This window comes from Podarcis tiliguerta (genome assembly GCF_965153285.1).
Source record: "Podarcis tiliguerta genome assembly, chromosome: 3".
Taxonomy (NCBI): domain Eukaryota; kingdom Metazoa; phylum Chordata; class Lepidosauria; order Squamata; family Lacertidae; genus Podarcis; species Podarcis tiliguerta.
This window is the reverse complement of record NC_139536.1, coordinates 19352132-19377124: the sequence shown is the minus strand read 5'-3', so window position 1 is coordinate 19377124 and position 24993 is coordinate 19352132. Positions and strand designations below refer to the sequence as shown.

The 24993-nt window shown below is 46.8% G+C and overlaps 2 protein-coding genes and 1 long non-coding RNA gene across 6 annotated transcripts in view; 2 read left to right on the top strand and 1 right to left on the bottom strand.

The window, feature by feature from the left end:
• The window catches only part of RHOQ (ras homolog family member Q), a 35020-nt gene extending 28080 nt beyond the window's left edge, over nt 1-6940 (top strand). The window contains exon 5 of one of the 2 annotated variants that reach the window (XM_083433198.1): nt 2589-6940. In XM_083433198.1, the coding sequence (XP_083289324.1) occupies nt 2589-2621 (33 nt within the window). In that variant the 3' untranslated portion in view covers nt 2622-6940. Of the gene's footprint in view, nt 1-2584 lie in introns of both variants that reach the window. The other variant, XM_083433197.1, reaches the window with a different exon arrangement.
• Nucleotides 1-24993, top strand: part of LOC310674257 — an 83521-nt gene that overhangs the window by 31891 nt on the left and 26637 nt on the right. The window lies entirely within an intron of this gene.
• Nucleotides 2927-24993, bottom strand: part of PIGF (phosphatidylinositol glycan anchor biosynthesis class F) — a 40067-nt gene continuing 18000 nt past the window's right edge. For all 3 annotated transcript variants that reach the window (XM_083433180.1, XM_083433179.1, XM_083433181.1), the window contains exons 5-6: nt 17532-17640; nt 2927-3294 (exon numbers count right to left, since the gene is read on the bottom strand). In XM_083433180.1, coding sequence (XP_083289306.1) covers nt 3181-3294; nt 17532-17640 — 223 coding nt within the window. In that variant the 3' untranslated portion in view covers nt 2927-3180. The remainder of the gene's footprint in view (nt 3295-17531; nt 17641-24993) is intronic.

Genomic DNA, 24993 nt, shown 5'->3' with positions numbered 1-24993 from the left:
GCATTTTCATGATGACCCCAGTGCTCAACTTCATTCTGGATGGAGTGTGAATTCTCAAATCATCAAAAATGTCAAATGGCGCAATTCTTCTTTTCAGACTTATTTAGTGGAAAACCTTTCCGCAGAAAACAGCAGTGACCGGAGGTTGCTGTATTTGGTGCATACGTAGATAGCCGAATTAGTGAGCACAGCACAATATTAGCCGTTAATGAAGCCGGTTTGCTCATGAATAAAACATAGCCTTAATATTCCTGACGAGGGTGGCCCATTTAATACTTTTCTAATAATTAGAAAACAACTCTTCACAACGGAAAGCAATAAAACACATTAACGAAGCGAGCCATTGAGACTTAAAATGTTTAGCCTTACCTTTAGGGCATTCCAAAATGAATATTACTTAAAATATCGGTCGAGGTGATGCCGGGTTACCACAGCTACTTTTGTTTATCGGCTTATTCCTGCTGGAGAGTTTCATCTCTACAAAATTGCCTCTGTGATTTCTTTTGCCCGCTCTGCGTTCCTAAAATGCTTCAAGATCACATTGACAACCATCAAACACACTAACAGAAACGTCACTGCTTGGATCTTACAGTCCTAAGGTCCCATCCCAGGGGACAGGGGAAGTCCCTCTCTGAGCATGGAGAAGATCTGGGTCGGATGTTTCCTTCCAGCTGCTGTGCAAACCACCATGGCCCTTGTCCTAAATAATAATAATAATACAGTGGTGCCTCGCAAGACGAAAAGAATCCGTTCCGCGAGTCTCTTCGTCTTGCGGTTTTTTTCGTCTTGCGAAGCAAGCCCATTAGCGGATTAGCGCTATTAGCGGTTTAGCGGCTATTAGCGACTATTAAAGGCTTAAGGGATTAGCGGATTAGCTGCTAAAAGGCTATTAGCGGCTATTAAAGGTTTAAGGGATTATCGGATTAGCTGCTAAAAGGCTATTAGCGGCTTAGATCAGCTGATAAGCGGCTTAGATCAGCTGTTCAGCGGCTTAGCGAACAGCTGTTAAGCGGCTTAGGGGCTTGGGAAAAAGGCTGGGAGGGGGGAAAAAACCCCAGGAACTGCAAGACATTTTCGTCTTGCGAAGCAAGCCCATAGCAAATTCATTTTGCGAAGCACCTCCAAAATGGAAAACCCTTTCGTCTAGCGGGTTTTCCGTCTTGCGAGGCATTCGTCTTGCGGGGCACCACTGTAATACCCCACTGATCTGACTGACTCTGGGTGGCTTCCAGCATATACAGAAACATAATAAAATACCAAAACATTGAAAACCTCTCTATACAGGGCTGCCTTCAGATGTCTTCTAAAAGTTGTATACAGTGGCACCTTGGTTCTCAAACGTAATCTGTTCTGGGAATCCATTTGACTCCTGAAACGGTTCGAAAACCAAGGTGTGGCTTCTGATTGGCTGCAGGAGCTTCCTGCACTCAAGCAGAAGCTGCGTTGGATGGTTGGCTTCTGAAAAACGTTCACAAACCAGAACACTTCTGGGTTTGCGGGGTCCAGGAGCCGATTTGTTCAACAACTAAGCCGTTCAGGAACCAAGGTACCACTGTAGTTACTTATCTCTTTGACATCTGACGGGACAGTGTTCCACAGGGCGGGAGCCACTACCGAGAAGGCCCTCTGCCTGTTTCCCTGTAACCTTAGTTCTCACAGTGAGGGAATTGCCAGAAGACCCTCGGAGCTGGAGCTCAGCGTCTGGACTGAACGATGGGGGTGGAAATGCTCCTTCAGATATACAGTGGTACCTCTGGTTACGTACTTAATTTGTTCCAGAGGTCTGTTCTTAACCTGAAACTGTTCTTAACCTTAAGCACCACTTTAGCTAATGGGGCCTCCTGCTGCCGCCGCGCCGCCGGAGCACGATTTCTGTTCTCATCCTGAAGCAAAGTTCTTAACCCGAGGTACTGTTTCTGGGTTAGCAGAGTCTGTAACCTGAAGCGTATGTAACCCGAGGTACCACTGTACAAGGTTGAGGCTGCTTACATCGGAGCTCCAGTGTTGATAGAGACCAATTGGAGACATGTCGGTGGTTGAATTAGGGGTGTGGGGAAGTTTCTCAGAACATGATCCAAACCCTTTGCAGGCCCCCCGGCACACTGACAAACCGGGGGGGGGGGGGGGACTATGGCAGCCATGGAGCTTTCCAATGGGAGGGAAATGGTTGAAGAGGGAGAAAAATTCCAGAAAATGACGAAGGGGCGTTAAGAGTGCTATTCTGCCCTTTTCTCTGTTTTGCCCATGCAAGTCCAGCAGGGTGTTGGATGTGGCGATCTGGCCTCCTTTCGTTTCCTCTCCCCCCTCCTGCCCCCTTTAGGAGTGCAGCCTTAATGTGTTTTCTTCAGAAACTGCACCTAATGAAAAGAATTCTAAATCTGTCACCGAAAGACAAAGTGAAGGCGTAACCTCTTTTCCTGGAGGGTTAGAACAGTAGGATGTTTTTCACAGGGCAAAGACAAAACAAACCTTGATGTGTTCCATAAAAACAAAGGCGCCCACAAGCCGGCAAATGGAGTTTGGGGAGGAGGGAGGTGTCTTTGTGTGCCGGTGCAGCTATTAAAGACATTTGTTTTCTTGACAGATAGGAGCCTACTGCTACGTGGAGTGCTCGGCTTTAACCCAGAAAGGACTGAAGACGGTTTTCGATGAAGCTATCATAGCCATTTTAACTCCAAAGAAACACACGGTGAAAAAACGGATAGGCTCGAGGTGCATTAATTGCTGCCTGATCACGTGAGACCCGCCGGGACGATGGCCACACATACTGTGAAATATCCAATACCGTGCAAACATACACTTAAAACAACAACGCTCTATCCACAGATCCGAGATCAATTGGGAAGCTGATTTTAGGAAACTGGCAGTGGGCAAAATCCAGAATGTGTGGGAGGGAAATCCCAAATCAGTGAAGGAGCAAGCAGCATCTGTTACAAACACTTTATTCAGGCTGGAAGGAAAAGTACGATCTCTCAGGGGTAACATAATTTAGGACAAGCGACAGATGCATCATCATGTTGCCACAGCATGCAAAACGTGCTGTGAGGAGGAGGAGGAGGAGGAAGGCCTGACGATGCTCCCAAAGTGTTTCGATCGCCTTCTGCTTTGACCGTGGTCTCTGCGCAGTCACGACGCCAGGAATCAGCACAGCAACAAAAACGCCTTCTCTCTTTGCGCCAGCTATCTGCTTTTGTACGTAAGCTGCTTCCTGTTCCAGTATATCCACAAAGGTGCAATAAGGAGACCGGCCACGTAGCCAAAGGTTGCTCCGAGCGAACAGGAAATGGGCCACACCTGAAGGAAAGAGAATTGCCACGTGGAGAGAGGAGAGAAAGGAAGAGGTGAGAGCCTCGACGTACTTTTAGGAGCACAAGTTTCCCGTGCAATCGAACGAAGAAACCAAAACGCGGTACAGGATCCATTGCAGAGCTCGACCTGCTTTCTCAGAGAATGCCAAAAGTGTTAGCGGTTCATCACGCATCTATTACGTGAACACTAAATGTTGTACAGTTTTTAAACATGTGTGTGCATTAAAATGTAACTAGGCTTTCTGGCTATTGCAGATGACACTTGATAATTCCCAGAACTAACGTGGAGCGTTTTAACCCGCCAGTTTTGGGGCCTGGGCTGCTGATGTGCTCCTGCTTTGCTATTATTATTATTATTATTATTATTATTATTTCTGTAATAGTGGACTGTTACTATAGCCTGTACTTCTTCCTCCCTCCTCCCTGCCCTCCAAAGTCATGGCAGATTTTAATTGCTGAAAAGCTGTGACAAAGCGTTTAGCCACAAAGCACAATTTGAACGAAGCATTACTAAGGAAGCCCATAGACAGAAAGTAGATTGAGATCCACTAGCAGACTTCTGGGTGCTTACCAGTAGATCACCAAGGATTTCTGACTCCCGATTGTTTAACAAGGCCACAACTCTGCAGCCAAATTAAGTTGCTGAAGGGTGTAGGGGAAAGCCTAGGAATGGATAACTCTGTGAAAGGGCTGTGAGATGAGTTCTGGCCTTGAAATGAATTCTTAAGCTGAGATAGAGCCCTTAGTTCTTTGTTCACCTCTATTTCTGAGCTACTCTTCTTCACTTGGTGCTTGCTGGTGGACATCTGGGGATTCTAGAAGTAGAGGGAGAGGGGAAAGACCCCAAAGTAGATCTGCAAGCTTGAGCTAACTCCATCTCTGCCATACACCACGAGGAAAGCAAAATTCGGTTGACGACAAATTGTCACGCTCTGCTTGAGTGGTTGCTAACCGTTGGGGGAGGAAGTCTCTGCAAAACCGGCCTCTGCCTCCCTGCCAGGAAGCACATTGTCTTCCCAGCATCTTTGGGGTTTGCTAACTCTCCCCTCGCCCCTGTACCCCACAAGTGCTTTTCTCCATTGAAAAGGCTGCAAGTGCCTGAAAGTTGGTGAATGAGGCCCAACAAAATTAGTCAGGGAGCCAAAAGGGAAAGCGGAGATCAGATGCAGAAATGCAGAAACACACACACACACACGGCCAACGAGCTTAATTCAGATTTTGAAAACAAAGTAGGAACTGTCTGATTAATCAGACAGGGTTCCATTCTAATCCCAGCAAAGAAGAAGCCACTAGTTAGAATCTGACAAACTGCACTACAAAGTAGTCCTAGTTTTTACTCACGAATAGCTACTGTCCTGTGATGTTACAACTCACAGCAGGCAGCATTTTAAATGAGGAATTCCCTCCGGTGTGAGAGGAGAGAGGCCCCCTTCTAAGATTTTGCCTGCTGCTTCAGTTTTTATAACAACTCACATAAAAATTAAATTAACATAAAAGCCAGCTGGTTGCCAAGTTAAATAGTGGGTTGTTAAAAAAATACAAAAATCATCTTTTAAAATGGGTGCATTGCAAGTGAAGTCATGGCTGACTAAAGTCCCACACTCTACGTATCAACTAACTCTGAACCCAACCCACAAGTAAATGTAAGAGATAAATGTATGTGCAAAGGTTTAAGAACCCCAAAGTGGTTGGCGTAAACTAACCCTTCTCAAATTTTGACTTCCTAAAGGATCAAACTAATCCAAGATTTAAATATCTGCACAGATATAGAGGAGCAAAACTGAATAAAAAATAGGCTCACTGAAATTTAAACACTTTGTAGCTCCTAGCAAAAAGGCTCTTCGCCTGTGACTGCAAACTAGTGACACACTACTTGGTTGTTTTCCCTTGGCAGTCCTCCACAACCATGAAAACTACAACCTTTCTACTTCTAAAGTCTCCCGAGATCATGAAATCTGTGCCAGGGAACCAAATTTGCACTCGCGCATTGCACAAGTGTGGAATACAAATAATCCCGGGTGCAAGACTGATGTATTCCCTGCCCAAGCAAGCATCAAAGGAACAATTGTACGTAGTAGTGTGCAGTGTCCTCCAACTTTGCAGTTATTATGCCGGGCAGTCATCGCTGTAGATTAAAACATAATGGCATCATTGTGTACACTGATGGCAAACTGATGCCAAATGCTGATACTGTCCCAGTGGTTCAACAGTGGCCCACATTTGCTCTATGATGCTGAAGCCCTATGCAAATATTCTAACCGAGCGCACTGTCTTGGCTCCCTGCCCTGACAGTCAGGTGCTTGGGAGTCACATTCAAATCAAGGCCGTTGCATGAAGAGCCCAATGGGCATCGCTCTGATCTGCACAACTCGTGCTCCTCACAAGTGTGTCTGTGCATACAGCGACCACACAGAAAGCATCTTCATGGGTCGGGCTCTACTATGTGTTAGTATCAAGCAATGCCTAAGCAGACATCCCAGGCATGGGACACAGGGTGAGGCTATCCCAATCCATGCATAGGGCGGGCGTTTGAATGAACATTTAAGAATTCTGGAGTGGTGGGAAAGTGATCTTTGCAATTGAATGCTGCAGGCACCTACATGCAGGCAGCTAGCTGGGCAATGAGCAATTATTCCAAGTAATAGGTTAGAAAACGTTCTTGGTGCCAATGATTCATTCCGACATTGACTTGAATATTCTGGCAAAACAGAAGGCTGATTTCAAACAGTGAGTGAAAGAAGTAAATGACAGACTCCCCCACTTTTGAAGCCTGATCGCCTCCATCGCAACATAAAAGGCCAACTTTTATTAACTTAAAAGCCGCAACTTGCCGAGAGGCGAGGGAGCAAGATAGTGTGCTGCAGTCCAAGTTCTGCTGTTTTATTGCGCACTCTGGGTACAGACCATCCTCACTGTGCATTGTGTTTTTCTGAAACGAGTATATGCTACACTTCGTTCATCTTTACAACAGGCACGATTTGTTCTCCTCGTTTCTCCCGTTCTCCCATCTCCTGGACAGCAAAGAAAGTGCAACCCAGGCATGTGAGAAAATGGGTTTTCGTTCTCCAGCTTTTCGCTTCTGCCCCAAGCTTGCATTGCACAAACTCCAGGACGGAAGTATTTGAGGTGAGGAGGCAGGGGAAAGAGCTGGTGGCTTCCACTTCCGCAATTTTTTTCTTCTAGCCGTTAATCTTTTCCTCACGACATGTTAATAAAACTTTTTATTTTTGCTACCCGGAATTGACGACGATGCGGTCTTCCTGCACTTAAGCATCACATTCCTCTGCTTGCGTGTTTAGTATAATGGAGCATTATTTGGAGGTCTTTAGGAGTGTAGCGAAGATGACAGCAATCATCTTTTCATGAGGTGCCTTAGGTACTCTTTATTGACCTTGCTTCCGTTTTTCTAGTCCTGGTTTCAGAAAAAGCTCATGGGTTCTCTCGCAGTTGCTTTTCAAACCAAAGATGTGCTTGCTCCCCTGCGTTAACGATGGTGCCGCGTATTTTTTGCAGGAGACTTATACGTAAGCCAATGCATATTCAGCGCTAGTATGTTGTGTTCTGTGGCCTAATGAAGGCTGTAACTCCACTGGACATTTTCATTCAAAATAAAACTTACATTTCATCAGGAATTGACTAATTGTGATTAGAGGATAATCTGGGCACTGATATGCTGGTTTTTATGAAATATTGAGTTATCTTCCGGTGCCTTTTATCGTCCAATGGTCAAGGCGGGGGGGAGGGAGACTGTGTATATTTGAAGCTAACCATGCATCCTTCTCTTAATATGAGCGATGGATTCCTAGATATCCTAGATATCATATCTAGCATTCCTAGATATCCTAGATATCATATCTAGCATTCCTAGATATCATCACTGCTGGGTTAAACCCACCTCTATCTGTCCATCAGGAAAGGCCAGGGCAAATGGAACAGCTCTGATCTTGTAGGCACAATTCAGAGGGCAGATTAAGGCCATGGGAAATGTATATTTCCTCCACCCACTGCTATCCATGCTTAAGGGAGATGTTGGCGCATTGGCCAAGGCTGATCTAGTCCCCTGCTTGACCAGGATTCGTAACCCATTGGCTAAGTTTGTTCAATGCTCGATTAGGCAAGAAAGGGAATTTGCTGAAGGAAGAAGAGGCAGGTATAGTTTTTAGATCCTGCAGCCTTCTCTTAGTCGTGACTTAAGAGATGGAATCCTGTACCTGTGCATTAGTCCAAAGAGCTTAGTGATACACTAGAACAGCTGTCAGCAATCCAGTGCCCTCTAGATGTTTTTGGCCTACAACTCCCAGCAGCCCCAGCAAGCACGTACTGGCTGAGGCTGCTGGGAGTTGTAGGCCAAAGCCTCTGGAGGCCATCAAAATGGTGAAGACTGCAGCAGAAGACTAGCAATGCCTAGGACGGTTTTCGGAAAATTAGAGTCTTTATGGCTTCTCTTTTATGAATCAATTGTCTTGGGGCATACTTGCTATTTCATGAATGTGCGCTTCAAAACAAAAACTGGAGCTGCCAAGTGCTACCGCGATGATTTCTAGACGGTATAGCTTTTTTCTTTTTTGCCCCTCTTGCTGGAAAAAGTGCTTTCCGAACCAGAAAAATAAAAATAACTCCCCCATCTTTTCATATGCTACAGTCATCGTTTTTACATTCACCCACATCTTGCTCAGTTATAAATGCCAGAGGCATTGCAATAGGAACAGAGCCTGGTCTTTGGGTGATAAGCTTAGGAATGTTCTTTGACAAGCCAGTTCCAAAAAAACAAAAACAAAAAAACGGTGGCATAGCTTGTTCAGTAAATAAACCTTGGCATAAACTACTGCTTCCTTTTGTTTTGCACTATTTTGGGCAGGGGGAGATGGGATGGCCAGGAGCCACAGACCTACACAACTTTTGTGTGCATGCCCAACATGGATTTGACGTAGGATTTCCCATACGAGCTTCAGAGGTGGCATGGGGAGAAGACAATTAATTGATAAATTAAACATTTTTAAACCTGGTGGGGGCACACACAGGCTCTTGGGTTCGCTCCCGTTGCTCGGTCCCTGCTTCTGCCAACCTAGCAGTTCGAAAGCATGTCAAAGTGCAAGTAGATAAATAGGTACCGCTCCGGCGGGAAGGTAAATGGCGTTTCTGTGCGCTGCTCTGGTTCGCCAGAAGCGGCTTAGTCATGCTGGCCACATGACCCGGAAGCTGTATGCCGGCTCCCTCGGCCAATAAAGCGAGATGAGTGCCGCAACCCCAGTCGGCCACGACTGGACCTAATGGTCAGGCGTCCCTTTACCTTTACCTTTTATGCCTATTACATTCACCCATGAATCCCAAACTTTGGCTCCATTTCTCTCTCTGGCTACAGCCACCCCGTACATTCAAAGCATGCTTATACCCTTTAAACAATCACGGCACCCCGCTCCCTAAAGATATTGGGATCTGTAGTTTGTTAAAGCTGCTGGGAATTGTAGCTCTGCGAGAGGCTCTCCTAAGAACTCTCAGCACCTTTAACAACCCATAGTTCCCAGGATTCTTTGGGGCAAGCCATGACAGTTAAAGTGCTTTAAAGTGTATGATGTGATCGGGACTGCAGTCTCACCCATGCTCATACACTGATTCCCTGTGGTGTGTTGAGCATATAGGAATATCAGAGCCACAGGAGGTTTTCCTACCAATTGTATCCCCACTACAGCCGGCCCCATCCGCATCAGGTTGCAGATTCACCCATGCTCTCTGCTACTGGAGACTCTTGTTCCCACATCATTGGGGGGGGGGGTGTCTTTACCACCAAGCAACGTTAAACCAGAAAATCTTACTTGGCCCGGTATACATCCCTGAGCTGTCAGTGTTTTTAAAGGTTTCAGAAGCTCTCCCCAGATAGGTCAGAAAGACTAAATCTGCAATCCTCATTGTGGAGAAGTTCAAGCGCTTTCCAGTTGCACTCAGCTGTTTGCCAGGATGTCAAAAGCAGGCGTGGAGCTTTTGAAGATGACATAAAACAGATTGGGTGGGCAACGTCAAATGCACGGCATGCAGGCAGCCTCCACGTTTTACCTTTCATATACTTCGTGTTTATGCAAGACTTGGTAAGCTCTTCTCCTGTAATGAAGGCGGCTGCCTCACGCAAATATATTTATTGAACTTTGCAATTTTTAAAGAAAATCTAGCGATGCCTTCTTTAACTGTCTGCCCCAAATCACCCTTAATAACGCCATTCTTGGTTTCCACTGAATTCATGTCATATTTTGGGTACACGATTTTGCAAGCTATATTAGCCTTAGCTGAGGACTAAGTTCGCTAGCTCCCTTTCAACTCTAGGATTCCAGAGGAGCACACAATAATTTTTTTACTAAACTTTGCCATCTTTTTATGTTGTGAACCGCCCCGAGATCGGCAGATGAAGGGTGGTATACAAATTAAATAAATAAATAAAAGCACACTTTTTTCCATTTCACAAAATAGAAGAATGGGATTTTTTCACTTGCCATCGGCTTACTGAGGTTTGCAAGCGTTGCATTCGGCGAAGAGACGGGGTCTCCTTTTCATGGAATGCACTGAAACATTTGTCTAGTTACTGAATAAAATGTGTCATTACGCTAAGTGGTTTCACATCCTGGAGTGGACAGTATTTGCATGTAATGGGCAATTCAGGTTGAAGACTACAAAGAGACATTTGACAGTTTTGAGATTTTTTTAAAGAAAAAACTTGATAGGATTCTGTTCAACAGCAACTAGAAGTAGAATAAACTATAGAAATGTCACAGTCTGGTTGGATTTGCAAGCGGCAAGGGCAAATGTTTAGCTTTTTCTTGGATATGGCAGGAAAAATTAAAGTTTTTATTCTAAGGGCTGCCTTCAGACTTGATCTCACACCAATTCCTATGTAATATATTTTATTATCTGGCTGGGTTTCCCAAGCCATATCTAAAAACGTAATAGAAACATCAATCCTTTAAAACTTCCCTAAACATTAAAAACTTCCCTGAACAGGGCTGCCTTCAGATTTCTTCTAAAAGTCAGATAGTTGTTTATCTCTTTGATGTATGATGGGAGGAGCGGGCGCCACCACCGAGAAGGCCCTCTGCCTGGTTCCCTGTAACTTCGCTTCTCACAGTGAGGGAACCAGAAGACCCTCAGAGGAGGACCTCAGTGTCTGGGCTGAGCAATGGGGGTGGAGATGCTCCTTCAGGTATACTGGGCTGAGGCTGTTTAGGGCTTTAAAGGTCAGCACCAGCACTTTGAATTGTGCTCGGAAACATACTGGGAGCCAGGGTAGATTATTTGGAACCAGTGTTAGTTATATGGTCCTGGCAGCCACTCCCAGTCACCAGCCTAGCTGCTGTGTTCTAGATTAGAGCGCATTGCAGTAATCCAAGTGGGAGATAACCAGGGCATATACCACTCTGGCATGACAGTGCGCAGGCAGGTAGGGTCTCAGCCAGCGTAGACAGTCACCCTGGAAACAGAATTAACCTGCACCTCCATGGACTGCTGTGCATCCAAAAGGATTGCATTCTCCTGGTTGCACATTTTCCCCACTTTTCTACATGTCGCACACTTCCTTCTGGAAAAATGAAAATAATTTCCAAAGCAGGAAAGTAACCATCTTTCTCTTCCACTTTTAGGGCTTTAAAGGTCAGCACCAACACTTGAATTGTGCTTGGAAATGTACTGAGAGCTAGTGAAGATCCTTTAGGACCGGTGTTATATCGTCAGTCACCAGTCTAGCTGCCACATTCTGGATTAGTTGTAGTTTCAGAGTCACCTTCAAAGGTAGCCCCACATAGAGCGCATAGCAGTAGTCCAAGAGGGAGATAACTGGAGCATGCACCACTCTGGCAAGACTGTCTGCGGGCAGTTAGGGTCTCAGCCTGCGTACCAGATGGAGCTGGTAAGCAGCTGCCCTGGACACAGAATTGACCTGCGCCTCCATGGACAGCTGTGAGTCCAAAATGACTCGCAGGCTGCGTACCTGGTCCTTCAGGGGCACAGTTACCCCATTCAGGACCAGGGAATCCTCCACACCAGCCCACTCCCTGTCCCCCAAGAACAGTACTTCTGTCTTGTCAGGATTCAACCTCAATCTGTAAGCCACCATCTATCTGCCAACCGCCTCCAGACACTCACACAGGACCTTCGCTGCCCTCACTGGTTCTGAATTAAATGAGAGATAGAGCTGGGTATCATATGCATACTAGTAGACACCCAGCCCAACCCCCCTGATGATCTCTCCCAGCGGCTTCATATAGATATTAAAAAGCATGGGGGAGAGGACGGAACCCTGAGGCACCTCACAAATGAGAGCCCAGGGGTCCGAACACTCATCCCCCCCACACTTTCTGGATATGGCCCAGGAGGAAGGAGCGGAACCACTGTGTAGCAGTGCCCCCAGCTCCCAGTCCCTATAGACGGTCCAGAAGGATGTCATGCTTGATGGTATCAAAGGCCGCTTAGAGATCCAGCAGAACTAGGAAACAGCTTTCGCCTTTGTCCCTAGCCCGCCAGAGATCATCGACCAGCGCAACCAAGGCAGTTTCAGTCCCATGATGAGGCCTGAATCCCAACTGGAAGGGATCCAAATGGTTTGCATCCTCCAGGAGTGCCGGGAGTTGTTCAGCAACCACTCGCTCAATCACCTTGCCCAAGAATGGAAGATTTGAGACTGGGCAATAGTTGGCCATATTGGCTGGGTCCATTCACCACCCCACGGAGTCCATCGCCCAGCCCTTCCCAGATCGCTTTTATGAGCCAGGATGGGCAAGGATCAAGGAGACAGGTGGCCGGTTTCACTCGTCCAAGCAGCAAATACAAATCACAGAAGCAGAGAATTGTAGAAGAACCTCAAGGGTCATCTAGTCCAACCCCTTGAAATACAGGAACCCCACTTTTTAGTATCTTTAATAAAGTTTCCGTTTTTGTAGGTTTAAAAAACTAGCCTTTGGCCATGGATTTCTGAGCGGTGCAATGTATGTATTTTGTACTCTGTTTGTGAGCAAAAAATAGCATTTGAGGCAGCCCTGAAATGAAAGCCTTAGAAAGTCTGTGAAATAAGAGTTGGTGTTAGCACAGTGGCTAAAAGTCTGGGGCTCAGATCTCGCATCTGCCATGAACTTGCTAAGCAGCCTCAAGCAAACTATTCTCCATCAACCGCAGCTGCCTTCATTACAGGAGGAAAAGAGTTTACCAAGAAAGTAATTTTAGGGGCGGGGGGCGGAATGCCACTGATTATGTAGATAGGTTTTGGTTTTGAGTTGTAATCACGGGCCTTACAGAAATTTCATTAAGTTAAAAGAGCAACGTCTTTTTAAAAGACTGTAAACATTATTTTAGAAGAAAAAGGAGGGATTCGAGACAACAGTCTATTTTTGGAAAACATATTAAGTGATACTTAGCATGACACATATTTATGAGGCCTAACTATTTCTATTTTCAGCCCATTTAATTTTATTTCCACTTTAATTTCATAGCTCATATTGCGTTATAAATACTCCCCTCTGCAGGAGCCAAATTTTGCTGAAGGCAGCAGTTTTTATGTCCGCATTTGAGGAAACAGGCTGTTTTGTGCAGATTTGTGGGCGCGGGAAGTTACCTGACTAACACAAATCTTTACTGCCTGGTTGCGAGAAAGAAAAAGAAGAAAAAACCCTCAAAAGTGTTGAGGAAAACCCCCAAACAAATCACTAAAGGGGGAAGTGAAAAGTAAGGGTGGATTCAACTCACCAGTCACATCAGTGGAAGTCTTGCATAAGGACTTCTGTTTGTGCAATGGGGCTTTTGCACCCCCACCCAGAACAGTGTGCAGGGGGGGGACAGAGGGGGGGTCATTCCACCTGGCAAGTTGCAACGCTTGCAGAGATGGGATGGTGAGGAAAATGTGAAATTTCAGTAGCGATTTGGGTAGCCTTTCAGGCAAACTCTTTTATTGCCCCTTTTTCGATGCACTGACATCAACTGTTGGGAAGGAAGCGTTTCAAAAATGAAGCTGGACAAGCATCTTTGCGAGACCCTTTAGACTGGGATGGGTGGGGGGCCCTTTTTTGGCCAAGGGCCACATTACCCTGGCAGAAACAAATGACATTTTGCAAGGAAGAAGAACAGAGAACAGCAGCGAGCTACCACCATGAATTTCTCTTGGAATGGTCTCCCCAGAGAGGACCGCCTGGTGCCCTCTTTGTCATTGTACTGAGCAAAATACCTGGGGGCATGTTGCAGTGGGAACCAATGCGTGAATCCATTAAAACCTAAACCTTTTCCTGTAACCGGAACATGAAGTGCCAGAAGTTCACAAGGAAGCCCTCCAGACCTATGTTATTCGGGCACAGAATGACAATAGAATCATAGAATTATAGAGTTGGAAGAGACCACAAGGGCCATCGAGTCCAAACCCCTGCCAAGCAGGAAACACTATCAGAGCACTCCTGACATATGGTTGCCAAGCCTCTGCTTAAAGACCTCCAAAGAAGGAGACTCCACCACACTCCTTGGCAGCAAATTCCACTGTCGAGCAGCTCTTACTGTCAGGAAGTTCTTCCTAATGTTTAGGTGGAATCTTCTTTCTTGTAGTTTGGATCCATTGCTCCGTGTCCGCTTCTCTGGAGCAGCAGAAAACAACCTTTCTCCCTCCTCTATGTGACATCCTTTTATATATTTGAACATGGCTATCATATCACCCCTTAACCTCCTCTTCTCCAGGCTAAACATGCCCAGCTCCCTTAGCCATTCCTCATAAGGCATCGTTTCCAGGCCTTTGACCATTTTGGTTGCCCTCCTCTGGACGCGTTCCAGTTTGTCAGTGTCCTTCTTGAACTGTGGTGCCCAGAACTGGACACAGTACTCCAGGTGAGGTCTGACCAGAGCAGAATACAGTGGCACTATTACTTCCCTTGATCTAGATGCTATACTCCTATTGATGCAGCCCAAACACTTGCTGTGTTTGGCATTGCTTACATCTCAAATCCGTCGGAGCCATTTAGGGGCATTTCCAAATGTCCTCACACTTCTCTCTTGATTCACAGGGAATGTATTTTTGGGAAGCCTCCGATCTCCCAAGAAGGCAAACTTCCGCAACCAATATTTCTTTTGAGTTCTGAAAGTCCGTCATTGATACAAGTTTGGCTTTTCCCAATAAAATCTTTCCGCTCCAGTGGCTCCCCATCTATTGCATCGCCTTGGTCTAGTACAATACCAAGATGAATGCCCATTTACAAGCTGCTTTTGCATCGTAAACAAGAAGAAGACATTCTTTCCATTTCCCCTATAAAAGAGGATAATAAAGAAAACAAAGCAATAACTTTCACAGAGGGAGCCGTGTTGGGTCTGCTGCAGCAAAACCAGCAGAGAGTGATGTGGCTCCTTCAAGACTAAGAAATGCTATTATGGAATATGATTTTGTGGACAGAGCCCACTTCACAACTGCATGCGGGGAAGAAACCAGAATTGGTTTAGGTAGGGATGAATATGGAGCGATTAAACGTGTTGGGAGCCAGTGCAGCCCCTTCCAAAAGCTTGGGTGGGGTGGGGGAGAGGGAGCTGGTCTTACAGGAAAATATAAAGGTAAAGGGACCCCTGACCATTAGGTCCCGTCGTGACCGACTCTGGGGTTGCAGCACCCATCTCGCTTTATTGGCCGAGGGAGCCGGCGTACAGCTTCCAGGTCATGTGGCCAGCATGACTAAGCCTCTTCTGGCGAACCAGAGCAGCGCACGGAAACACCGTTTACCTTCCCACCGGAGCGGTACCTATTTATCTACTTGCACTTTGACATGCTTTCGAACTGCTAGGTTGGCAGGAGCTGGGACCGAGAAACGGGAGCTCACCCCTCGTGGGAATTCAAACTGCCGACCTTCTGATAGGCAAGTCCTAGGCTCTGTGGTTTAACCCACAGCGCCACCCACGTCCCTAGGAAAATATAAGTGCCATGCAATTTCCTAAAACAGCAAAGAGTTTTGCAGGAGCTCAAAGACTAACCTATTTATTGAGGCATAATCTTTCATGGACTAAACCCCCCTTTGTCAGGTACACAAAGTGGTCTTAAACCAACAACTTCATGTTACAAGAAAGGAGATTCCGACTAAACATCAGGAAGAACTTTCTGACAGTAAGAGCTGTTTGCAACAGTGGAACGGTCTCCCTCGAGAGGCTGTGTACTCTGTTTCCTTAGAGGTTTTTAATCAGAGGTTGGATGGCCATCTGCCATGGATGCTTTAGTTGAAATTCCTGCATTGCAAGGGGCTGGACTAGATGACCCCTGGGGATTCCTCCTTTCAAATGCCGCAAGACCCGTAAGAGCCCTGCTGGATCAAGCCAAAGGCCTATTGAGTTCAGCGATGAACCAGATGTTCGCGGGAAGCCTGCGAGCAGGACCTGGGTCCAGGTACACTCTCCCCACTTGTGACTGTCAGCAGCTGGCATTTGGAGACGTATAGAGGAGGTTGAACGCAGCCGTCACAATTGTTCTTGCTGCAATGGACTAACAGGACTAGCTCTCTGGAGACTGCTGCTGAGATCCCTAAGGGAGCCTCCCATCTACTTCTCTTTGAAGCTCTCCATCAGCAGTCGAAAGGCTTCTCATAGTTCAGCCCAAATGCTGTGCAGTGCAAACTGTGCCACCCGATTGCCACCCCTTCTGCTTGCAGACCAGGCTAAGTGTCCATTCCAGGTCCTGCTTCCTGCCCATCAGCCGATTCCCAGTTTGTTTTGTATTTAGATGCACACGGCCCCATGTACATGCATCCTCTCCCAGTATGCCCCATGGAGGACCTTAAGGTCCACAAATAGCAACACCCTAGAGGTCCCAGGCCCTAAGGAAGTTAGATTGGCTTCAACCAGAGCCAGGGCCTTTTCAACTCTGGTTCCGGTCTGGTGGAACGCTCTGTCTCATGAGACTAGGGCCCTGCGGAATCTGATTTCTTTCCGCAGGGCCTGTAAGACAGAGTTGTTCCGCCTGGCCTTTGGATTGGAATCAACTTGAGCTCCTCCCTCTTTCTTTTTTCCTTTCTCCTCCTGTGATGAGGCTACATTTTAATGTTTTTAATGTTGTATTTTAATCTTGTTTTTAAGTTGTACTCATTCAACTTGTTTTTATTGGTTGTTAGCCGCCCTAAGCCCGGCCTTGGCTGGGGAGTGCGGGGTATAAATGAAATTTATTATTATTATCATCATCATTATGATCATCATCCTAGCAAGGGTGAAGAGTGTGGAAGTGTAGAATTAGACCTGGGCCTCTTTAAAAGACTTGAAAGCAGTAACTCAATCCTTCTCTACTAGCTACTTTGGAATTTTCTAAAGATACTTGTGTGTGCCCTTTACACTTAGAAGGGTGTCTGTGTGTGTGTGTGTGTGTGTGTGTGTGTGTGTGCACGCACACTGTGCTTATGTATTCATAGAAAGGGAGACATTAGAATCAGCTCAGGTTTATTTTAATCTGAAACAAAGTCTGCGTTAATGCCACTAAGAGATCTAAGTTGCAATATGGCTAAAATAAATTCCTTCCCTGTGGTTGGAGCCGGGAGAACAGGTTCATCCATTTTCACGGACTATTCCCTCTCCCCTCCGCTTGCGAAAGGAGAAAGAAACTGCTTTAGATTGGTTTTAAAGTCAGAAAGCTCTTGAACTGACCTGCAGGGGTTATGCAACTCTGAAAATGGCATCAATTGCCAGTAGCCGCTCAGCCAGCTGCATTTACAGCTTTCCTGCAAGCGTCACATTTTCCTCACCGGCAGCAAAGCTTGCCAGAGCTCTGCTTTTTCGAAAACTGCAAAGTATTGTTTTCGGGCACAGGGCTGGGCCACGCCACTTTTGCAGATCAATTTGGCGCCAATAGTCCGCTCCAGATGCATCTTGTTAAGTGCTTTTAATGGGGGGAAGCTGCAGCAGTGCAGGCCACGTTCTCAGATGGCAGAAAAAACACGTGGCCCCCCCTGAGACATCAAGGGAGCAGCGCTGAGAGGTCACGTGGACTGAACTCCAACAATGACATTCCTGGACCATTAACAAAGCAACCTGGAGGATAAGTCTATCAATGGCAGTTTTTCCAAAAGAGGTAAATCTCCAGGTTCAGGGACAGAATACAGCAGAGGCTTGAGGAATAGCAACAGGGAAGGCCACCTCCTTCATGCCCTGCTTCCAAGTTTCTCAAAGGGGGTACGGCTGCTCTTGGAAATGGCATGGAAGACTTAGAGGTCTGATCGGCCAATGTTCATTCACATATAAGATGAAGAAACCAACCTGCCATGGACGATCCCAATCCAGTGGAATAGGAAATGCTCCAAGCCACGCCCCCACCACGCTGCACATCGCGGTAATCTGTAGACTGCTATCCCAGATGGACATTGCCCTGGGGGAGAAATGTAAAAAAAAAAAGCTCAGTAACTTTAGTAGTGGGGTGGGGGGGATGCATGCACTAGCCTGGGGAAGAGGAAACTGAGGAGATACGATAGCCACCTTCAAACATCTAAAGGGCTGTTGCGTGGGAGACAGAGCAAGCTGGTTTCTCCTGCTCCGTAGGGTCATGTTACAGGAAAGGAGATTCCAACTAAACACCTGGAAAAACTTTTTGCCAGTAAGAGCTGTCTAGCAGTGGAACGCACTCCCTCGGGAGGTTGCAGACTCTCCTTCCTCGGAGGTTTTTAAGCAGAAGTTTGACAGCCATGGAAGCTTTAGTTGAGATTCCTGCATTGCAAGGGGTGGGGATAGATGACCCATGGGGTCCCTTCCAACTCTCCAATTCTATGATTCGCAGCATTGGACCTGTCTAGCCAAGGCTGCAACCCCAAAAATAAAGGTAAAGGGACCCCTGACCATTAGGTCCAGTCACGGACGACTCTGGGGTTGCGGTGCTCATCTCACTTGGCCAAGGGAGCCGGTGTACAGCTTCCGGGTTGTGTGGCCATCATGACTAAGCAGCTTCTGGCAAACCAGAGCAGTGCATGGAAATGCAGTTTACCTTCCCACCGGAGCGGTACCTATTTATTTACTTGCACTTTGACGTGCTTTCGAACTGCTAGGTTGGCAGGAGCAGGGACCGAGCAACAGGAGCTCACCCCGTCGCGGGGATTCGAACCGCCAACCTTCTAATCGGCAAGTCCTAGGCTCTGTGGTTTAACCCACAGCGCCACCCATATCCCACAAATCCCAAAGACAGGGTCACAGAATTGTAGAGATGGAAGGGGTCCCATGGGTCATCTAGTTCAACCCCCTGCAATGCAGGAATCTCTTCGTCCAATGTGGGGCACAAACGTATCACCCAGAGATAGAGTCTCATGCTGTACCAGCTGAGCTGTCCATGTGTACTATCCTAGTAAACATATTTACTAGGAAGCAGGTCCCACCAGCTAGGTGAAATGTACAGGGTCAAGCTGCAAAACTGCAGGCGTACGTACTAAAAAATAATAGTAACAGTCACACTTGATTTACACACTACCAGTGGTCCCTCTTATATGTCAAGCCGTGGGGTTTAAAGTGAATTCCTTTTAAAGCCAGACATCGTCTGGATCCTACATAACTAAAGAATACTGTGAGTGTCTTCCTGATTATAAAAGTAATCACAGTAGAACTTCTTAAAGGATCCTTTGCCCAAGGGGGGAATCATTTAGTGATTATCTTCTCAGCAGTGCTCTCAACACTGTGGATTTCGCTCTCTTTCTCAAGGCCCATCAGGCTGCATCTTTACTGCATTAAAAGCAGCTTATGAAAACACTGCCATTTTGAGAGGCATTTGGAACATATGCTTTGCCTACAGTTTTACTTGGTTAATGTTGATTTATATAGCTACTGAGGGTTGTAGCCTCAACCTTGCTAATACCTACAGAGATCAGTGGCTTTAATATTACCGCCGAAGTTCTTTGTTTAAATTTCTGATGTTTAATTTCTGCTTAAAATAGTTTGTATACAGTCGTACCTCGGCTTCCAAAAGCCTTGGGAGTTGAACATTCCGGCTCCTGAACGATCTAAAACTGGAATTGAGTGTTCCAGTTTTCAAACATTATTTTGGAAGCCAAACATCCGATGGGGCTTCCGACTGGCTGCAGGTGCTTCCCACAGCCAATCACAAGCCGTGCTTTGGTTTCTGAATGTTTTGGAACTTGAACGGACTTCCAGAACGGATTCCATTCGACTTCCAAGGTATGACTGTACTGTATACGCCTAATGTTGTAAGCATACCATCCAACATTCCTCTGATGAAAACAGGGACGTCCAATTCCATAAGAAAAAAGAATTTTATTAGTTATACGCCGCCCATCAGACTTGGGTTGCCACAGTCATTCTGCACGGCTTCCAACAGATATAAAAACATAATTAAAACATTTTTAAAACTTCCTACACAAGGCTGCCTTCGGATGTTTTCTAAAGGTTGCATAGTTACTGATCTCCTTGACTCAGGGGGTCACCTAACTCCATACCCTCCAACATTTCCCTGATGAAAATAGGGAAGTCCTAAGGAAAAATGGGACATTCTGGAATCAAATCAGAAACCGGGATGGCTTCTGAAAATCTGTGACTGTCCCTGGAAAACAGGGACACTTAGAGGGTCTGTTGTAAGCTGCTTTGAGACTCAGGTGGTGAAAAGCGGGATATAGGTTTTAAAAACACATAAATATTGGCTGAGCACATTTGCCTCTGCCTCACCTGCAAAGCAGTGCAGAAAGCTCATCAGATGGTTAGAGTCCAGAAAGCCCCACAGCTGAAACAGCCCAGGGGCAACTCTGCATCGTGGGATGTGTGCTGCGCGAACTGCAGATCAAATCAAGGGGGCAAAGCCTCACCCCTTTCAGAAAAGTAACAATAAAATTTCGCCAGCATTGGTACCCTTCTGGGACTCCGTGTGGCACGTGGGGCTTTTCCGAACCCTCGTGATTCACTATTCACATGCTGTCATTCCTCCCACTGTGCAAGCTTTTTAATTAAGTTCAGCGGGGTATCAAAGACTCCTGGCTGAGGAATTCTAGTCACATTGGAGGGAAATCTAATTCAAATCGTTGACATTTAATTAGATGTAAATCAAGATCCTTGCATTGTTGTCGCCCAAGTCCTGATAGAGACTTATGCGCAAGAACCACAAGGGACTGACTGCCACTTCCTGGAGCTAGACCCAGATGTCTATCCACACGAGTCTGATGAGATTTACGTTTACTTACATCGGGAATCGGATTTCACTTAAAATTGGTTTGGTTTCTTTCCGCCCCCGCTGAGAAAATTGCTGCTTATGTAACCATAGGATTTGGGGGGGGGGGGATGAGAGAAGGTTTGCAAGTTGTCAGCTATCTAGCTGGCGCTGACAAAGGTGCATGGTGTCTCATGCAATGGCATCCCATTCTAAACTGACATTCTGCAACCTCTTTGCTTGACAGCGGGATCCTGTGAGCATCCACATGTTGGCGGACTCCACCTCCCATCAGGCTCAGCCAGCAGAGCCAATGGGAGTTAAGAGTCCAACAAGAGCTGGAGAGCCACAGGATTCTCCAACCCTGCCTGATATATGGAAATGCAATGCATTCTTCAATCCTAGCACCCAAAGCCAGATCATTTGCAAAAATGGACCAGCGCCCCCGAAATATCCTGCCGATTATCTCCAATCAGTTGGCAAAGCTCTTTTGCACATTGCACACTGAAATGTGGGTGGTGGGAACACATGAAACAGCTTTCCCTGTTGTGGCCCTTGATCCATCGAACTGCATGTCCCCATTTGGACCCCTCCCTGCTGGTTAAAAACTTTTGGGTTCTGGCTGGCCTATGGTTTCTGCAGTTCTTGATCATTCCCCCCCCCCCCCAGCTCCCTCAGTTCCTGTCATGGATTTGCTTGGATGCAGAGGAATGGTGGGAGGCACCTGCTGGGGAACCCCCCCCAAGGGAACCCCCAGGGAAAGATGGCTCAGAGCCAGGAAACTGGTGGTGGGATGACCATGAGTGACCAGAGGGAGAGGAGGGAGCAGACTGGGAGGTGGTGGTGTCGGAAGCAGAAAAGGGAACAGGGTTTGGTGGGCAGGAAGAGACGGTGCCAGAGGGCAGTTCAGACTCGGAGGCAGAAGAGGAGGAGGGCCAGAAGACAGAGAGGACGGCTGCTGAAAAAACCATGAAGTTTCCCCCTCCTGCTGCAACCAGCTCCCTTTTTTCCTGGTCTAGAACACGCAGAGAAATGAAGAGGGCAGAGCAGAGGGAGGTTGTGTGCAGGCACAGTTTGCGACTGCTTGGGAAAGACCCTGGAGAGGAGGAGTCTTAGGAAGTACAGTGATACCTCGGGTTACAGACGCTTCAGGTTACAGACTCTGCTAACCCAGAAATAGTACCTTGGGTTAAGAACTTTGCTTCAGAATGAGAACAGAAATTGGGCTCCAGCAGCGTGGCAGCAACGGGAGGCCCCATTAGCTAAAGTGGTGCTTCAGGTTAAGAACAGTTTCAGGTTAAGAACGGACCTCCAGAACGAATTAAGTTCTTAACCTGAGGTAGCACTGTAGTGGGAAGATGGGGAACTTCTCGCAACTGCCCTGTTGGGGCAAGGCCTACTGGGAAGAGTTGATGGGATCACTAGGCCTGCACTGTTTTGGTTCCTTGAATAAAGAGTTAACATGTGTTTCTTTTATTGCTGACCGACGCTTGACTGCAGCTCCAGAGGTTTTATTTACTGCTCCTGTCCATTTTGGTATAATATTGTTTTCAATCATGCTTGGGGTTGTTGTTTTTTTTAAAAAAATTATGTATCTGTTTCCAGCTATGGGCATTTTGCAAGAAATGGGAAGGAAACGACATTTTATTTTTAAGCACATAATTCACAGATGAGTGCACATGTGTATGCACACAGAAATGTAACATAGGGAATGAGCTGCACTTTAGACAGCCAATGTTTTGGACACATCTCTTAGGGAAAACCGTAAACCGTTGACTGCCGATACCAATTTGGGGGAGGGCCATAGAAGAAGAAGAAGAGTTTGGATTTGATATCCCGCTTTATCACTACCCGAAGGAGTCTCAAAGCGGCTAACATTCTCCTTTCCCTTCCTCCCCCACAACAAACACTCTGTGAGAGACTTCAGAGAAGTGTGACTAGCCCAAGGTCACCCAGCAGCTGCATGTGGAGGAGCGGAGACGCGAACCCGGTTCCCCAGATTAGGAGACTACTGCTCTTAACCACTACACCACACATAGCTCAGAAGCAGAGCATCAGCTCTGCAAGCACAAGTTGCCTGACTCAATCCTGAGCATCTCTGGGTTGGGGATGAAAATGTCCAAAACCCTGGAGACCTACTGACAGCCAGTGAAGACGATATTGAGCTAGATGGATCAATAGTCTGACTAGGTATAAGGCTACTTCCTATGTTCCTATGTCTGAAAACACAGTGCGATAGATACCCTTAGAAGGCTCTTTAATCCAGCTTGTACCAATTTTAAAGTAGTAAATAAAAGTAACCACAATGACTCTTAGCTGTCACAGAAAGGGCATCGTTGGAGCCTTCAGTGCTCAGTGTTTACAGACACTTTGCCATCTGGTTGCAACATTATTACCCAGGCTGTATGCACAGAAAGAGGGAAGATCCAACTTTGATCCTAGCTCAAAAGCATTCACGGCAGACACAAAATCAGCCCAAATCACCAGGCTGGCATAACATTTCAAATTCCTTAAGTACAGCGGCGCCTGCAAAATCAGCTCCAGCATAAACAAACACTTCTGCGCAGACAGCAAGAGAATATCTCCTGCTTAGTCTGTAGCTGAATTTATCGCATTAGAGGCTTTGCTTAGACATGGGATCTGCGCTAACAACCGACTTTGGCCAAGGAAGAGAGAGAAGCAACCTAAGCAAAACGCCTCATTGTTATTTTTTTATACGTCAGACGTACACTGCAAAAGCCTTGCAGCATTTATAGCTCAGGTCCTGAAATACTTATTGCTTGCTTAGGATTATGCACCTTTTTTCATGACTAGACAACTGGCCAAAGCACATTCTCTCTCTCTCTCTCTCTCTCTCTCTCTCTCTCTCTCTCTGTGTGTGTGTGTGTGTGTGTGTGTTAAAGGTAAAGGTAAAGGTACCCCTGCCCGTACGGGCCAGTCTTGACAGACTCTAGGGTTGTGCGCCCATCTCACTCAAAGAGGCCAAGGGCCAGTGCTGTCCGGAGACACTTCCGGGTCACGTGGCCAGCGTGACATCGCTGCTCTGGCGAGCCAGAGCTGCACATGGAAACGCCGTTTACCTTCCCGCTAGTAAACGGTCCCTATTTATCTACTTGCACCCGGGAGTGCTTTCGAACTGCTAGGTTGGCAGGCGCTGGGACCGAACAGCGGGAGCGCACCCCGCCGCAGGGATTCGAACCGCCGACCTTTCGATCGGCAAGCCCTATGCACTGAGGCTTTACCCCACAGCGCCACCCGCGTCCCTATGTGTGTGTGTTACATATGGTCAATTTCTATAATGGAGGGAACTAGCAACAACGGTCTGAGGATCCGAGCTGCAAAAAAGTGTCAAGGCAGCTAAATGTGCAGATGACACAGAAACAAATCACAACGGCTAAAAATCCACAACAGATTGCGAGGAGCTGCAGAAAGCTTTCATAACACAGAGTGTGGGCAAAGAAACAGCAGATGATACTCCAGGTGGTTATGGGGCGGCAGGGAAGACACACAAAATACATACACAGATTCCCCACCCCAAGTTTTAGCCTCTGAATTAGCAATTGCCACTCAGGAAAGAAATCCTGAAGTCATTGTGAATCACCCGGCACACTAGGGAAAGTCTTCTGCAGCAAAAGAGGGAGAATAACCGGGGATTTAACAGCAATGAAGACACCACAAAATGTGACTCCATAGATATCAGTGATGAATCCAAACCCTAACTACTGCGTCTAAGGCCACATTTACGCCATACATTTAAAGCACTAAGATGCCACTTCAGACAGCTGTGGCTTTCTCCCAAAGAAATATGGAAGCTGCTGTTTGTTAAGGGTGCCGGAGATTATTTGGAGACAACTATTCCCCTCACGCGGGTGGCGCTGTGGGTTAAACCACAGAGCCTAGAGCTCGCTGATCAGAAGGTCGGTGGTTCGAATCCCCGCGACGGGGTGAGCTCCCGTTGCTCGGTCCCTGCTCCTGCCAACCTAGCAGTTCAAAAGCACGCCAGTGCAAGTAGATAAATAGGTACCGCTCCGGCGGAAAGGTAAACGGTGTTTCCGTGTGCTGCTCTGGTTCACCAGAAGCGGCTTAGTCATGCTGGCCACATGACCCGGAAGCTGTATGCCGGCTCCCTCGGCCAGTAATGCGAGATGAGCGCCGCAACCCCAGAGTCAGCCACAATTGGACCTTAATAGTCAGGGGTCTCTTTACCTTTACTATTCCCCTCACAGAGCTACAATTCACCAGTTCCCTGGGAACAGCATTCAAAATTTGCCAGGCGCATTTTGCACCTGCCTGTCAGGCGCTTGCGACCAAGTGAAGATGCCCAAAAGCCAGGATGGCACCTGATGTCTCCACCACCTGGAGATCATTGGATCTGAACTGTTTTCACACACCAGCAACACATCCTGTAGAATTCTATCTGTTATATTTTATCTACACAATCAGAATGAATTTCAGGAACCAAAAAGTTGTGTTGAAAAGCTGGCCCTAGGAAGCTGTCATATACAGACCCCTGATCCGTACTGTCTGGGCTGAGAGGAAACAACTCTCCAGGGTTTCAGAGTGCAGACATTCCCAGTCTTATCTGGT